Source organism: Polypterus senegalus, chromosome 12, assembly GCF_016835505.1.
Source record: "Polypterus senegalus isolate Bchr_013 chromosome 12, ASM1683550v1, whole genome shotgun sequence".
Classification (NCBI taxonomy): Eukaryota; Metazoa; Chordata; class Cladistia; order Polypteriformes; family Polypteridae; genus Polypterus; species Polypterus senegalus.
The window spans coordinates 109,382,682-109,400,247 of NC_053165.1; the positions used below are offsets into that span (position 1 = coordinate 109,382,682).

At 37.1% G+C, this 17,566-nt stretch overlaps 1 protein-coding gene across 1 annotated transcript in view; it reads left to right on the forward strand.

Annotated features, from left to right (window-relative positions):
* Positions 1-16,041, forward strand: part of LOC120541525 (zinc finger protein 850-like) — a 61,726-nt gene extending 45,685 nt beyond the window's left edge. The window contains exon 2 of the mRNA XM_039773247.1: positions 9,385-16,041. Within this exon, the coding sequence (XP_039629181.1) occupies positions 9,385-13,313 (3,929 nt within the window). The 3' untranslated portion in view covers positions 13,314-16,041. The remainder of the gene's footprint in view (positions 1-9,384) is intronic.
* Positions 16,042-17,566: the final 1,525 nt, after the last annotated feature.

Consider the following 17,566-nt stretch of genomic DNA (forward strand, 5'->3'; position numbering starts at 1 on the left):
TTGATATTCAAATTTTCTGAGATACTGAATTTGGGACTTTCATTAGTTGTCAGTTATAATCATCAAAATTAAAAGAAATAAACGTTTGAAATACATCAGTCTGTGTGTAATGAATGAATCTAATATACAAGTTTCACTTTTTGAATGGAATTACTGAAATAAATCAACTTTTGTCATGATATTCTAATTTTATGACTGGCACCTGTAGTGCATCTCTGGGTAAAGTATTTAATATTTTTATTATAGAATGGGAAAGGCTGGCTCACTTTTGGAATAATAAGCAGACTACTATCAGAAGATCTATGGATACGACTTGGAACATGGGAGACAGGCATTTCCAAAATATATAGAGGAGCAAGATTATTTAAAGTTTATGTACATTAGCAGTATGTCAAAGTCAATTGTAAAGAACATGGGTAACCATTGTAATAGTAGGTAATTCCATGTCATGTAGTTACACAAAATATAGAGCTGGATAAGAGCTTTAAAAGAATAGATCATTTCTGTGCAACTTATATTAAGGAAGATACAGCAAGTCAAAGTCATAATTCCACCCCACCTCAAGAAGTTCAAACTTTGTTAATTTAAATTTCCTTTAATATTGATCCATGTGCAATTTCAGTCCAGTGGGTTACTCATTGGATCAAATCAGCATACTATGTTCTGTTAAAATCTGTGACGATGAAGTCCAAGAATGTGATGATTTGACACAGAATTATTAAATCACTAATTGCTAAAACTAGTGAGATGTGCCCAGATTTTCTTTTTCTGGTTAGGATTCTTGTTAGTGCATTCTGAACTAACTGAAACTCTGTGTGTGTGTGTTTATTTTTATTTTTTTTTTAGTACTATCTGAAGTGCATTATAGTAATGTAGTTGACTAAAACCAAAAGCCTGAATTAATTGCTTAGAGTCTTTAAGTGTTACCGAAGGTTTAACATTTGCAGTGTTTCCTAAATTAAAAAACTCACTGCGGGTAATGTGTGACTTTAAAGTTAAGGTTGGGTTATATTTATTTATTTATTTATTTACAAACTTCCACTTTGATATTTAATGCTAAGGGACAAGGTTTTCAGTGCTTTCATTTTTTCAATAACTAAGATTTCTACACCTCTTTTGGGCAGAGCATTATTTGTTACAAGCTGTGGTAGAATCTAACCATTAAAGGAACATCTGAAGAGACACAAATAGGATAATTATGCTGTCTGAAGCTATATCTATTTGATTAATTTGGAGTGTGCTTAGGATAAATGTCAAAACTCTTCCCACAATGGCTGCTATAAGCAGACAAGAGAATGGGAAACATTTACTTAACCTCGGGAACATAGTACCAAGAATCTATTTACTTCCAATTTACTCAGAAGGCACTTTTTTTAATTTGAAAGCTTTGCTGTGTCCAAGTAGATGTATTCAGAAAAGTTTTAAGGCTTTTGTTTTCACTTTTGGACCTTGGCCCCATCAACTCTATTTTAAAACATAACAAGAAGTTAGGTATTATTTATAACGTATGTAAAAAAAATGCTTCACTTTAGAACAGTATTTTTGGTTCAGATTAATAGACACCGTAATTGTGAAGAAACAGCTTTAACTTGAAAAATGCAGAACTTATCCTTTAATACAACCTTGAGGTGCTTCCATTCAGTGGTTGTTGGAAGTTTTCCCACAGTTTATCTCTACCTTTGGCATGTTAGATTATTTGTTTTGAATCTAGTAGTTTTTGCAGCTTTGAATTTGTGTTTTTTTTTTTTTTTTGCTTCTACATTAAAAAGAAGCAGTTTGTTTTGTCATGCTAATGCATATGGTGCCCAAGCATTTAGATAGCCCAGCCTTTCCCAGGTGTGTGATTAACACTGTCTGATAAAGCAGATTATGTAAAGCTTTTAGTTATTAACAGAATGCATCAATAAGATGAATGTTTTCTACCATTTGCAGAAAACATCAGAAGGTAAAAACAGTTACATTTGACCTGGTATAGTAGATAGTGTCCTCATTTATGTTGTGACATGTGCATTTCTACTGGTCTCCTAATAATTTCATCTTTTTTTATGTAATAACCTTACCTAAATTGAAATATGCAACAGTACAAGATTGTGTCTTTAAAGCAACACACATCCCCCTTTCATGTAATTTAAAGTAGTGCACTGATGTCAGTTAGTATTTGTACATTTGTAAGGCCTTCTCAACTCTGACTTTTATCTAAACTTTTTCCCATTGTTACTTTTAAGGGAATAGATGCAAGGCACTACTTCATATAGATTTCATTAAATGTGCTATCTGATAGAAAAGTCCCTCAGGTGATAGCAGTACATAAAATTAGTATAAATTGGATATTATTAACTGTGTGCTATTCAAATTAGTAAGCAATTTTTGGATTAAAAAAATATAATTTTGTCATGTCTCATTTAATTTCTCAGTTCGTCTATTCACCACAGAGTGATTGCTTTTCAGATGTGCAATGACTCACACTGTTAAAGCATGGGGTTCTATGAGAATTAAGTGCACCCATGTCCATTTGAATGGAGTGTTTCAAAATTAATAGAATGTAAAGTTTAAACAGATCAGATTTTGGAAAATACCTTGTAACAAAAGGGGGTATGAATGCCAAGTAAATATAAACTCTGCGATATAGAATTGTATCTGCAAAGAAATTAAGAATAGCATGGTAAATTATCTAAATCATTACTGTAGATACTCGCGTATAAGTCGAAAAATTTATGCCTTAAAATTCATTAAAAAAAAACAGTGTCCACTTACTCGCGGGGCAACACAATTTTCCATAGAATTTGGGTAATGGTAACAGTCAATCAAAATCAGTATTCAAAGTAAACAGTGCAGTGATTCAAAAGAACTCTTCATTAAATAAATAATCCATACAGGGAGTGCAGAATTATTAGGCAAGTTGTATTTTTGAGGATTAATTTTAATATGGAACAAACACAGTGCTATCAGTCAATCCAAAATGTTAATAAACCTGAAACCTGAATGTTTCACAACGGAAATGTGAGTGTGAACATCATCAGGGGAATACATATGTGTGCACAATTATTAGGCAACTATTAGTGTGCAGATTTATTATGCAACTAAAGGAAAAATGAAAATTTTCCAATCTCACTTGTTTATTTTCATCTGTTATAGTGAGAATAATAAACAAATACCTCAAAATTTACAAATAAACATGTCTGACATTTCAAAAAAAATAAATCAATCAATCAATGACCAATATAGCCACCCTTCTTTCCAATAACAGTCATAAGCCTTTCCATTCATGGAGTCTGTCAGTTTCTTGATCTGTTGACGATCAGCTTTTTGTGGAGCAGTGACTACAGCCTCCCAGACACTCTTCAGAGAGGTGTATTGTTTTTCTCCCCCGTAAATCTAGCGTTTAAGAAGTGCCCACAAGTTCTCGATAGGGTTTAGGTCAGATGAGGAAGGGGGGCCATGTCATTATTCCTTCATCTTTAAGGCCTTTACTGGCTGGCCACGCAGTGGAGAACTTCGATGCAAGTGATGGAGCATTGGCCTGCATAAAAATCATGGTCTTTTTCCTGTATCACTGTTTGAAGAAAGTGTCTTCGAAAAACTGGCAGTAGGTTTGGGAGTTGATTTTGAGTTCATCTTCAATGCAAAAGGTCCAACTAGCTCATCTTTAAAAATACCAGCTCATACCAGTACCCCACCTCCACGTTGGAGTGGAGCTCTGTGCCCATTACTGATCCACAGGTCCATCCATCTGGTCCATCAAGAGTCACTCTCATCTCATCGGTCCATAAAACCTTTGAAAAAATCTGTCTTCAGATATTTCTTGGCCCAGTTTTGACGTTTCAACTTATGTTTCTTGTTCAGTGGTGGTTGGGTTTCAGCCCTCCTTACCTTGGCCATGTCTTTGAGCACTGAACACCTTGTACTTCTGGGCACTCCAGGTAGGTTGCAGCTCTGGAATATGAAAGTACTGGAGGATAATGGGTTCCTGGTAGCTTCACGTTTGATTCTTCTCAAATCTTTGGCAGCTAATTTGCATCTTTTGTTCTCAACATGTTTCTTGCGACCCTGTTGACTATTTGCAACAAAATGTTTGATGGTTCTGTGATCACACACCAATATCTTAGCAATTCCAAAAGTGCTGCATCCCTCTGAAAGACTTTTTACAATTTTTGACTTTTCAGAGTCAGTTAAATCTCTTTTGGCCCATTTTGCCTGAGGAAAACTAGCTGCCTAATAATTCTGCACACCTTGATATAGGGTGTTGATCTCCTTAGGCCACACCCTCCCTCATTACACAAATACACATCACCTGATGTGCTTAAATCCAATAAGCATTCAAGTTAATACAGCTTGGAGTTGGAATATACGCATTAAAAATGATGATATGGTCAAAATACTCACTTGCCTAATAATTGTGCACACAGTGTAAAGCAAACGTGGAGGTTTAAAAATCAACAAAATTGAAGGAACAATCCTTTAAAAACCCGGCCTAGCACCAAGGCTACCACACAGCTGCCTGCAAGGGCTCGTTCGTTTGCTCACCCACTTGCACATCTTCTCCATCTTTCTTTCTCTTCCTTTTTTTTTTTTTTTTACTCCATTTTGGCTTCCACGCCTGCGCCCACTTGCACTAACCCTCCCTCTCTCTCTCTCTCTCTCTCTCTCTCTCTTTTGCTTTCTCCAGCCCCCTCCGTCTTGATTTCTCTTCCTTGTGGTGTTTTTTGTTTTTACTCCGTTTTCCTTCCTCTGTAACTGACTCGCGCTTCTCTTTATATGCAGAGAGGACATAGCAGCTGCAGCACATTAGCCAGAGGAACAATCACGGATGTGGGCAGTCCCTTACCTGTGCTCTAGGTGAGAAACGCCCGCACCGCAGATCGCCCTGCGGCTCGCTAAGTCGCGAGCACTGTGATTATTTATTTAAAAACTAAAACAGCCTTTGCTAAGAGATCTGTGGACCCATAACACCACATAAGCCTTTGTTGGAATTTCAAACATTGACTGGCAGGTGTACACAGTTTATGAACAGATATGGGCTGTGCCTTCGTCAGCGAACTAAAATCGTGCAGAAGCTGCCGAAAGATCTAGAAGAAAAGGTCAGTTCCTTTCATAAATTTATTATCAAGCAAAGACAAAGGCATGACTTTGATCTCAGTAACATTGGTAACATGGATGAAACGCCAATGACATTTGATTTGCCGGGGAATCGAACTGTAGCAGGTATTGGTGAGACGATCGTACTTAATAAGAAAACGGGCCTTGAAATAACCCAAGTTTTACCCTCGACTTATACACGGGTCATAACAAATTACGTAATTTTCAGCTAAAAAAAATACACTCGACTAATACGCGAGTATCTACGGTACATTTAGAGGATCATCTGTTAATGTACAGTAAAAAATAAAAACAAACTACTTAAATGAAACATTACCAAAAGCTATATTCATTTTGAGCCATCAGCTTCACTCTTTCTGCTTTTTGCCCATGTGTCTGAAAGCCTTTTCATTTACTTGTACTCCTCTGTTGTTGTTGTTATTCAGGTCAGCTTTTAAAACAAAACTGAAACTTAAGTGCTTCCTACAATGTTGTGCCCCTTTAAAAGTACAGACCCTTAAACTTAAAACTGCTACACATGCTGGATGCTTTTATCATCTATACTAATAAAAGGCAAAGCCCTCACTGACTGACTGACTGACTCACTCACTGACTCATCACTAATTCTCCAACTTCCCGTGTAGGTAGAAGGCTGAAATTTGGCAGGCTCATTCCTTACAGCTTACCTACAAAAGTTAAGCAGGTTTCATTTCGAAATTCTAAGTGTAATGGTCATAACGGTCAACAACGTCCGCCATGTTGAACTTTCTTATTCATGGCCCCATCTTTACGAAATTTGGTAGGCGGCTTCCCTGCGCTAACCGAAACCGATGTACATACTTATTTCCGTGGTATGACGCCACTGTCAGCCGCCATATTGAACTTCCCAACGTCACTAATTCTACAACTTCCTGTGTAGGTAGAAGGCTGAAATTTGGTACTTATTTCGGTGGTATGATGCCACTGTTGGCCACCATATTGAACTTTTCAACGGTCTTTGTTACTTATGGGCCCATCTTCAAGAAATTTGGTACACGGGTTCCAAACACTAACTGAATCCTACTTACGTACATATATATGTCCATAGCCTGCAGCTCGGTGACCGTTTGAGGCAGCGTTGGGTCCCCCAACCCAACGTCTCCCATGCTGTTGGCTGCCTGCCTATATAAGGCCATCCGTCGCTCCAGTCTCTACATTCCCTTCCTTGCTTCGCCACGGGATTCACATCTCCCTGCTGATAACTACAGCCTTCTTATTTAATCCACGGCTTCTCCGCTGTTTTATTGTTTGTTTATTACAATTATAGTTATTGTGTAGGTATTTTAGACTTACTTTACATTGCTCAGGTACCCATTTCCTTTATCATTCCAACCATACCCCCATTAACATGTCTATCGAGGTGATCACCATTGATCAAAGAACTGTCACTTACCGAGTGGTTTCCATGCCTGGAGACGGCACCTGCCTTTTCCATTCTCTTTGTTACATATTGCAGGCTCACTCTTGATATCCGGAGGAACATTGTGTCTTATGTATTGAATGACTGGGACAAGCTCAAGGTGTGGACTGATGACGGTACAGGAGATAATTATACTACACAGGAGCACTAGAAGAGTGAAATGCTTAAGCCCTTCACCTATGCATCTGCATGTGAGTTGATGGCTGCTGCTGAATTGTTCGGTTGTTGCTTTCAAGTGTACCGAAATGGCCAAATATTTTACACCTTTGGACAACTGCCAATGCCTCTTAAACATCTTAGATTCACAGGTTATGATTTCAGTAGTGGACACTTTGTTTAGAAATGTTTAAACTCTCAAAAGCTGGATGTGAAGTTATCAATTAAACTGGTTGTATACTTACAACACTTGACAGGTGCCGAATGTCTCTTCAACACAAGTCCTACAAATACTGTCGTAATTGAAACAAACCATGAAACTCAAACCGATTATGACAGCAGCAATCCAAGCTGTGAGATTTGAAACAAGATTACTGTTCACATGGCCAACTGTACGTTACATGCTCAAGAGTAAGCTCAGTGCACAGCTTGGTCATATTACAACCGGAGGGCCGAACTCGCAATGTGGTATACAAAGAGATCCTTAACAAATAATTATTGGTATATTTTCCCTCAGTTTAAAAAGGTTTAATTTTCTTCTTAATAAAAATTTTAAGGCAGTACTTCGCCGCTGCGAAGCTAGGGTATTTTGCTAGTTTGATTCATAAATTCAGAAAAATATCTAACACTTACAATATCTGCTGACTACCATAATCATGTCCAAAGAGCACAATAAAAGGATGCTACTTATTTCTGGCTGTTCTTTTAACACTGAAATCCCTGATGCCTCCGAAAATATTTGTAATGCCGCACCACCTTAATTTTACTCTCATCTCTTCATCACTTTACCAATTGCCTACTGATAACATCTTTGTTTTGCAAATGTGTCAGTCAGTCGCAGGCAGGCAATCTGTTATCCATCCCACACCAAGGCAGTTGAAGTCAGACACAGAATTCTCACAGCTGAATCTGTATCTGGGAGTGAGGGTTCTTGAATTGTATAGGAAAGTATATTGTTATTTAAAATACATATATTTCATGTGTGTTCCGTGACTACAACAATCTGTGCAAGTGTAGGATGACAGGAAAATTCAGTTTTTTTTCTTGAATAAACTTGTTTCGTTGAGTGTTTTTATTATAATAGTAGTAATAATAGCAGCCCAACCCTCTAACCATGGGGAGGACCTGGGATCAAACCAGCTACATTTTAATTATGAAGCAACAGTTTTCCCCCCTGCACCAGCAAAGCAAATATCTGCGAGAACACCACATTTCCACTGTGAAAGACAAAATCACACAAATGCTTGCAAACACTTTACTTCGTATCGATTGATATTTGGGCTTCTGTTTTCACACATTGGCAGCAACATGTAAATTTAACAACTTCATTTGCTTCGGTTTTATTCTTGAATAAAAGCACACTTGTTATACCTTTTGTGAAAGTGTTTATTTGATATTTGGACTTAGGTCTTCATACATTACTCACTTCACATCAACATTTTGTCATTATTACTATAACATGAAAACATTTCTTGCCTCACATTTCCTGTCATCCTACATTTACACAGATCATTGTAGACATGAAACACACATGAAATGTGTGTATTTCAAATAATGATATATTTTCCTATGCATTTAAAGACCCCACACTCCCAGATACACAGACTTCAGCTGTGAGAATTTTGTGTTTGACTTCAGCTGCCTTTGTTGGGGATGAGATAGCAGGCTGTCTGCTTGCAACCAATTGGCACATTTGCAAAACAAAGGGGCTATTGGTGGGCAGTTGGTGCAGTGATGAGGAGCTGTGAGTAAAATTAAGGTGGCCCGGCATTATAAATATATTCGCAGGCTTCATGGATTCAAGGGTTAAAGCAAAGCTAGATTTCCTTTAATTTCTCTTAATTTGATTAAGTTTCTAAATGCTTTAATTGTTTTTTACCTTTTGGCAGTTGCAAGTCATTTAACAATAAGATGTAAATAATACAGAAATAAAAGCCTATCTGGTGAAGCTGGACAAATTTGCTATCTGTGTTTGTTTGTCATTTTGTCAATCATTTTGGGGGAAAAAGATGTCTTCTAATTAGTATATTGCTTCAGCACACTAAAGATTGTGATACTGTTCTTTAAAAAGGAAAATGTGCAACTTTGGAACTGTCTGATATTTGTGGAAAGGAATTACTTACTCTCAACTTTTTCCTAATCAGAAGATTTTTGCTTCTACTAAGAAATTAACTGGAATTAAACCCACAGCCATTGTGTGCTTCCAACTACTCTGTTTCCAAGTTAAATTATTACACTTAAATGTTTTTCTGAGGGAACCGTGCTTGAAAAGGTTGACAATGTTCTTTATTTTCATCTAAGAAAAACATGTGGGCTCTGTCTTAAGTTTTGTTGAACAGGTTTGATTCCGTGATCGTAGCTCTTGATTCCTTCTGTCAACACATGTAAATGTTGCAGAAGATGTGACATTAGTACAGTTAATTTACTGCATGTGATTAAGAGAAACAAAATATTTTCTAATGATTAATGTGTTGGTATTTTTTGCTTTATACATTGCTTTGATTTGTAGGTTTTCTTATTTACTGACATTTCAGTTTGGATTTGTAAATTTCTAGGTGTATGTTCACTTTAATGATTTAGTACAGCTCTTTGCCAGAATTAATTTGTAGTACTTATTTACATGCCTATTTATATCATAAAGTTTTTATAACAGCTGCATTTGTCTCACATTATATTTCACTTTTCTTTTCCAGGAATGAGAACTTGGCACTTCAAGGACTGTGAATCAGACTTTGAGGAAAAGTATGAGATTGTCAGTTCTCATGATGGCTCACAATTAGATGATTCTTCTGGTGAATATAATTATACAATGATTAACAGGATGGGGAAGAAGTCATTGACTTGTGGCATTTGTGGAAAGTTTTTCTCTGGCAATAGAGGATTTTATGGGCACATGCTCTCCCACAGAGCAAAACATGTTAAAGCTGCTTATGCAAATAATGAACGACCATACAAATGTGATGAATGTGGAAAATCTTACCAGTCATTTGGATTTTTCCTCAGTCATCAGCGCTCTCATATGAATGCTATGAAATCAGTATTTAACGATTTGGCCCAGTTAAAAAAGAAATCCTTTGAGTGCCTGTATTGTGGGAGAAGCTATTCTCGGGTATCTGCTTTGGAAGCTCATCAGCGATGCCATGCCGATGTAAAGCTATTCAAAGCACTTAACCCAGAAAAACAGATGCAGACCAAGACTGAAAAAAGATTTTCTTGTGATGAATGTGGAAAGCTATATTCTACTACTGCTGGCCTTAATGCACACCGCAGATACCATTCTGAAATTGAGCCAAAAGTTTTTATCAGCAAAGAAAAGGAAATGTTTAAGTGCCTGGAGTGTGGGAGACCTTTCTCTTCCAAAGCAGCCATGAAAACCCATGAGCGTTGGCACAGTTATCGTAAGGGTTTAAAAAGTGGAACAGAGGACAATCTGAGTGAAGCTAAAAAAGAAAAACCTTTCAAGTGTACTGAATGTGAGAAGAGCTACTACTTGGTGACCTGTCTTGAAAATCATTATCGAATGATGCATGCTGACATCACACCTTCAAAATCCTTTCTTCATCAAGTGGGTCAATTAGAGAAGAAATCATTTGAATGTCCCATTTGTGGGAAACGTTTCACGCGGGCCACAGCTCTTCAGTCTCACCAGAGGAACCACTCCAGCTGGGAATTGTATGGTTTTGCTGAAGAAGACTTGGAAAACTCATCTGAAGAGGAGGTTATAGAGAAGAAAGACCGCACCTTTGTTGCCAGGCTGGTAATCCCCAAAGGTGTAAACCAAGAGGTTACCACAAATGAACCTGTGATTGACTCTCCGCCTTCAGAAGTTCATTCACGTCCCATGGAAAGAAAAAAACGCTTTAAGTGCCTTGATTGTAGAAAAACTTTTGTCAGTAGGTTAGCACTGCAAGTTCATCGCTATTGGCACACTTGGAGACTGAGGCCTCTAAAATCATCTGACACTACTCTTGTTGACTCCAAGAAACCATTTCAGTGCAGTGAATGTGGCAAAGGTTATTATTTTCTGCAGTCTTTCCGCAGTCATATCCAAAAGCACATAAATGGGAAGTCATTGATGCCTTTTTTGTTTCAGTATGAGAGAGCTCAAGAGAATTCTTCTGAATGTGCAGAATGTGGAAAACGTTTTTGTAAAGCTTCTACATTGCAATTGCATAGACAGCTTCATGCAAAGAAACTTGTCTGTGATGTGAGAAGAAACCACTGCAATTGTAACAAATGTGGAAAATGTTATAATTCTGTGGAGGCTTTCTCTCAACACCAAAAGTCTCACTCTTCTGATGGAATTTCTGAAACTCATGAAAACCACAGCAAAATTACTCAGGTGGATCTGGATACCAATAACATGGTGTTGGGTGATAAGCCATACCCTTGTAGGGTTTGTGGTAAGGCATACTGGACATTTGGGGCATTGTATCGTCACAAACGCTGCCATGTGAAACAGAGACCTCTGGCTTTCTTCAATTACTTCAAGTGGCGGATATTCAAGGCCAATATGTGCCCTTGTCCTCATTGTGGCAAAAGCTTTAGTCTGCCTGCTGTACGTGAATGCCATATCCAGTTGCACAAAAATGAGAGTAATGGTAAGCCGCTCAACTCAAAGAAACTCTACAGCTGTACAGTTTGTGGAAAAACATATACCTTCTATAAGTGCTTCAAGACACATGAACTACTGTTTCATAAGTCTCTAAAGTCAACAGAATTATGCCACCAGACCCCAGTTTTGGAGCGGTCATATGAATGTTCAAAATGTGGAAAAAATTTCCGTCATGCATCTTCCCTAAGCTCTCACATGCTGAGCCACCTTGAAGCAAATCTTGAAAATTTGTATCAGTGTCCTGACTGCAAGAAGATGTTCAATAGTCGAATGGCAGTTCGTTCACATCGTCAGTGGCATAAAAGATCTGCTAAACTTTTAGTAGATTGTAAGCAGCCAGTTTCATTATCGGAATCTTCAAGTTTTCATAATACCATTGGACCTTTAATATCTCCTTCAGCTTTAGCTACCAATACTGTAAGCCATGTTTCAAGTGAAGGGAAAGTACAGTCCTCTGAACAACTGCCCAGTATTGTTAAGCTGAAACAGCCTGTTAATCAGGATAATACAACTCAACCTTTCAAGAGTTTTACAATTAAAATTCCGTTTTCACATTACCTATTTAAGGAATCTGTTTTAAAGGACTGTAGCAAATTTGATAAAGATCTTTCAGAGCCCGTTTCCAGGTGCCTTGATTGTGGAAATTGTGTTGGGGAATGCTCTGAGTTCTGTTCCCATGGACCTATGAATCAAAAAAGAGAATTAAATGAGTCCACCATAGCAGATGTACATAGAAACATGGAAAAAACTGCTGTTGATAGTGGCCCATATAAGTGTATCGTGTGTGGCGAGGGTTTCTTCTTTGTCTATGCACTTCAGAAACATGAACTTCTTCACAAAGAGGCTGTATTAAAACTACCCAACCATGAAGCTATATCATCTAAAGAGGTGGTTTCAAGTAGTTTTCAAAATGAACCAGCCCAGGGAAGTTCTCTTCGTAAGCTGTATCACTGCCCTGATTGTGAAAAAACATACTCCTCTAGAGGGGCCCTTTATAACCACAGGAAGACCCATGGAAATGTAGGCAGTGTAAAACTATTAGGTAAGCAGGCTGAAACTGTAGGCAAGGATTCTTCCAGTTCTCAAAATCAGTCTGAAAGTTTAAACAAGTCTTCCTGTTTTCGAAATGGTAACTGTTCTGAGACACCTTCAATGTTGTACATGTGCTTGACTTGTAAAGCCAGTTTCCGCTCACCTTTGGATCTTAACAACCACATAAAACTTCATTTTGGTGAAAAAGGGGATACCGATGAAAAACTGAAGCCTGATGAGGTAATGCATCCCAAGCAATGTCCAATCAAATGTTACAAGTGTGGAATGTCCTTTACCAGTCTTCATAAGCTGAAACTTCACAGGAGTCAAGCAAGAAGCAAACCTTACTGCTGCTTAATATGCTGCCGTGCATACAATAGTGAGAGTAGTCTCCAGAGACACATTCCGAGACACAGCTTAAAGCGACCCCATGTGTGCAAATATTGCAACATGCGCTTCAGAGTTCCTGCAGAGTTGAGTTACCATGTCAACACCCACACTGGGGAGAAGCCGTTTAGTTGCATGCTCTGTAGTATGACATTCTCACATAGAGGAAATCTTTGTACACATTTGAAAAAAGTTCATGGCAATGTACCATCCAAGAAGGTGAAAACCTCTCTGGCAAATTCTGCAAACATCCTCAATTGCTACAGGTGTGGTCTATGTAAGAAAGTCTTCCGCTACCCCTCAGACCTTACTCGTCACATGCTTATACACACTGGGGAACGCCCTTTCAAGTGTAAATCTTGTTTCAGAACATTTAAACAGAAAAACAAACTGAAATATCATGAATATACATGTTCCAAGCCAAATACCAGTGTTTGTGAAAAGGAGGTTAAAGTAAATCAGTTTTCTTCACCGTTACCACCACCAACAGACACTACTGTTTTCTGTTGTACTGAGTGCAAGCAAACATTCACCACAGAGCCGAGTCTTCACCAGCACTACATTCGACATGCAAGGGGAGATCTCTGATATTGTCTTTGTTTCTGTCCTAACTGGCACCGGTTTCATCCACTTCTACTCTTCTGCCACTCTTCTCAGAAAATTTGCATACTCATTGCTTTCTTTTCAACAAGACACCATTTAAATGAACTCTCATCTACTTTAGTGATAGGTTTTTCTTTACAAATGTTATTTTTGATTTCCTGAAGTATTTCTAAGAAAGATTTGCCTTAAAGAACACAATTTTTGAATCTTTTCACATAACTAAATAATAATTGTAATGAATGAAGTGACTGAAGATTATTATTAATTAGTTATACAAGTTATTTCATTAGTAAATTTCAAGAGGCAAATTGCATTAATTGTTAATAGATTTTGCACAAGTCTGTGATTTTCTGTGATAGCTTGTCATTTAATTCATGTCAAAATGGAACAGAAAGCAGAGCCCATCAGTTATTTGGTTCAGTGTATTGTTAATTTAAAATTTTTATGTTTCATTTTGGCCTTGAAGCATTGAAATGTGTTTAAAACTTGAGGAGGGATTCTAAACTTTCTTTAGTCTAGAATGTAACTACAATATTTTAGTCTTAAGCATTGCTCTTCTAGCTTTATTCCCCAGTCTATGGCTTATGGATTGGCCACTTGCATACCATACCTGGCTTGAAAATAGTTTGTTTCAAACTGCATACAAAGCCAGAAGTTTTTTTTTTTTGTTTTTTACTGTATTAGATCTGCTGTATCTAATATTACCACACAATGGTGCAGTGTTTCAAGGCAAACTATGCTTAATAGTTTAATTCCTTAATCTTTCAGTCTGCATGAACTTGGAGGTGGTGCTGGACCTCAGTAGCTACTTGATACAATGAGCTTACTAATTAAATTAATTGATCTAAGAAACTGTGTGTCTTACTAAAATTTTGTATGTATGGCAAATTTAAACACTATAGTCTAATATTAATGGTTTCATTTATTTGTGACTGATTTTACTATCTCTTGAATCTTTAAATGTGTTTCTATGAGTATTCAACAATATACAACTAGCATTTGTATACTGTAAAATGTAGAATAAGCAGAATTTTGCAGAGTTTTTCTTACCAAAAATATGAATTTTTATTACATTTTGAAATAAACTTGATTTGCCTTAGACATACATTTTCAAAGTACATACAAGTTGAAACCATTATGAGGAAAAGAATGACAATAGTGAATGCATGTGGAATGGGAACTGAAGGTTATAAGAAATTCTTGAGTTATGCATGCAGTTTTTTCTCAGGGTGTGAATTGACAGCCAGCTTACAATGGGCGACACCTTCTTGTCTGAACACACTGCATAAAGCTTTAAAAGTTTATTTCACGATACCTTGGCTTTAAGAATGTATTAAATTGTAAAAATGTGTTGAAAATGGCTTTACATATGCAAATATTACATTTAATGGTATCTATTGATCTAATAAAATTAACCAAGGTTTATGCTATAAATTTTCAGTTTACCAAATGAACCGTTTTCCATTTTAAACACTTCTTTGAAAAGTCGTACTGTTAACATTTAGATCTGCTAAATGTGATATTTTATTTGAAGGTTCTTGGAATTGTATAGAAAATGGCACAAGACCCCTTTATTCCCTTATTTATTTAACCACCCATACAATAAACCAGATAGTATGCCACAGGTTAGATGGGGCCTACCCCAGCAGCTCTAAGAGATGTAAAATCAAATGGGAATCATAGATCAGAAAAGGAAGTAAATGGTAACCGGTGTATAATAATATTTGGGTTTAAATGTATACAGTGCCTATTTGTATAACTGAGCACTATCTGCATTAAACATTGCACTGGCGCTTCTAAAAACAAATGGTCAGAGCAGGAATGTGCTTTTAAAGTGAAGGGCTGCGGAAAGGGTTCAACTAAAACTGCTGTGCTGAATGTGTTGGAGTTGTGGCATCGCAATACTTGGCTGGTTTGTGTTGAGTAGCTGTATATATATATGTGTGTGTGTGTGTGTGTTTGGAAAAAATGTTTTACTACCATAAAGGACATCTGATTCAGAGGTGACTGTCTATACCACTTCATGAAAACTGGAATCAGTTTAGAGATTTCTATGGATCTACCTCAGATATACTTGTTACACACGTTTAACTTTCTCATGTAATTGTATAGCATCTTAGGGTGGGAGTGCAGACTGAAATACTGTCATTTACTGATTGGGAGTTGCTCTGCTCTAAGATTGAACTGCCCCTGTTGTCTGACGCTCCTTTTCCACAAGAGGTCAGATTAGTGCCTCAAATGATTATGTGACAAATGATTGTAATGTAGTGGATGTGTGAACATTTTTTTTTTTTTTTTGGCTTAACGTTTCAATAATGAAGTAGAAAGGGGGGTTGGAGGGGATGCTTTTATACCTGACAGTGTTCATTCCTCTGGGCCTTATTTGTATGCGTAGCTTATTATTCATTGTTAGTTTAAACCAATCCAACCCTGTAATTTTTTTTGAAATGCATATATATTATATCTACTTGTATGTTTTGAATTACCTAACTTTTATTTAGATTTTGTTTTCTTTAAATGTCCTGTTTAGGTGCTTTTTCTTTAAAGATTTCAGAGACCACTACTTAACTGCATTTCATTTTGAGTGTAAGCAAACTTTTTAACCATTTATTCACCATTCCTTCCTATTTTTATCGACACAGATCAATAAAATTCTAAACTTAAGCCACAGTCTTTAGACATCCATAATAAAGCACAGAATAAGTATGTGAAATGGTCCTGTTTCTTGTTTCGTGTACTGGTTTCCCTGTTTCTGTATTTGCTCTTTTCTGTTTACCTTTGTTCTGGAAAGATAAACTGGGTAGGGTCGTCATTGTGGGCATGCATAGTTACCAATATTATAACCATACCAAAGGTGGTGGACTCTCACTTGGTGAAATTATTGGCACTCCCTCAGTGAAATGGAAATGGGTTATATCTATATTACTTCTGTGTGTCAGGTCAACTCATGGATGCTGTACCCACAAGCTCAATTGTTTTTGCGTTGGTCATCATTCCACTAGCAGTAGATACTGGGCTTTCTGTTATGCAAGTTGATCTTCTTTTCATTTTCTAAAATGTAAAGCCAAATGTTATTCTATAACCACTTTGATGCCATGATTTTAATTTACTTAGCTTTTAGGATTACAAAACTTAATTGCTTTCTTAAAAAGCAGGAAGTTAATGCATACTGAAAAACATATTGGTGATGTTCTTACAAAAGGAACATAATACTTAAATTATTTCTGTATGTCGGTGTGAATGCAGTTAAGCCGTATCCACCGTGTTTCTGTCTGGTTGCTATGTCTCTGTCATTTCAACAGATGGCAATCACAAACATTTGCATTAAAAAAAAAAATGCATTACATTTGCCAATCCAACAGATGGCACATTAGAAACATTAAAGCCCGTTTGATAGTTTGTGGCACAGTTTGTGTTTTAACTTCATGTGATATGTGACCAAACCACATTTATACTTGTTGAGGTCCATTCAATCAGCTCATTAATATTCTCCTAGTCAAAAAGAGACAGTATTTGGTTAGGGTTGCATAGCTAATAATGTCACAGCAGAGGATGTGACAGTCTGATGATGGAAGAAGAATTGCATCTGGCTGACTTTAAGACAAAAAAAAAAATGAAATGGAGTACCAGACCTGCTGACCCAAAAATGGTGGAGGAAGGGAAAATGTAATGTTCCTGTGAGTGGGGATCCTCCATGATTAGTCAATGTTTTTCACTTCCTTTCGTTTTGATGACCTGTTGTCATGTTAAGCCCTTTGTTCATCTTTCTGGCACCCATGTAATCAGCCTCTCCCTGAAATTCCCCATTTTGGATACATGGCCACTGTGCAACATAGAAAAATGTTCTTGCGCAGTATGCATGCAACAGTGTGTCTCCAAATCTGATGTCATTTTCGCTGTGCAGTCTCATCAAGTAGAGGTGAGTCTTACACTGTTTTTCTGAATCTCAGACCCAGTGGTACAACGGATACATTGCATGTCATTCTAACAGATGGCACCTCACAGACATTTGAAGTAATGCATTGTATTACTGAAAATGTTCGTGATATGTCATTTGTTGAAGTGACGAGTACAGTGCATGTTATTACTACATGAATTACAAAATGCATTCCAGTAGATGGTGCACTGCACACATTAATGCTGAATCTACAAGTCTACTTTGAGTGCTAGATTTCAACCCGTCTTAGATGGGTACTTTAGCTACGAAAACAATAAAGTAACATTAACTTGCACAGCAA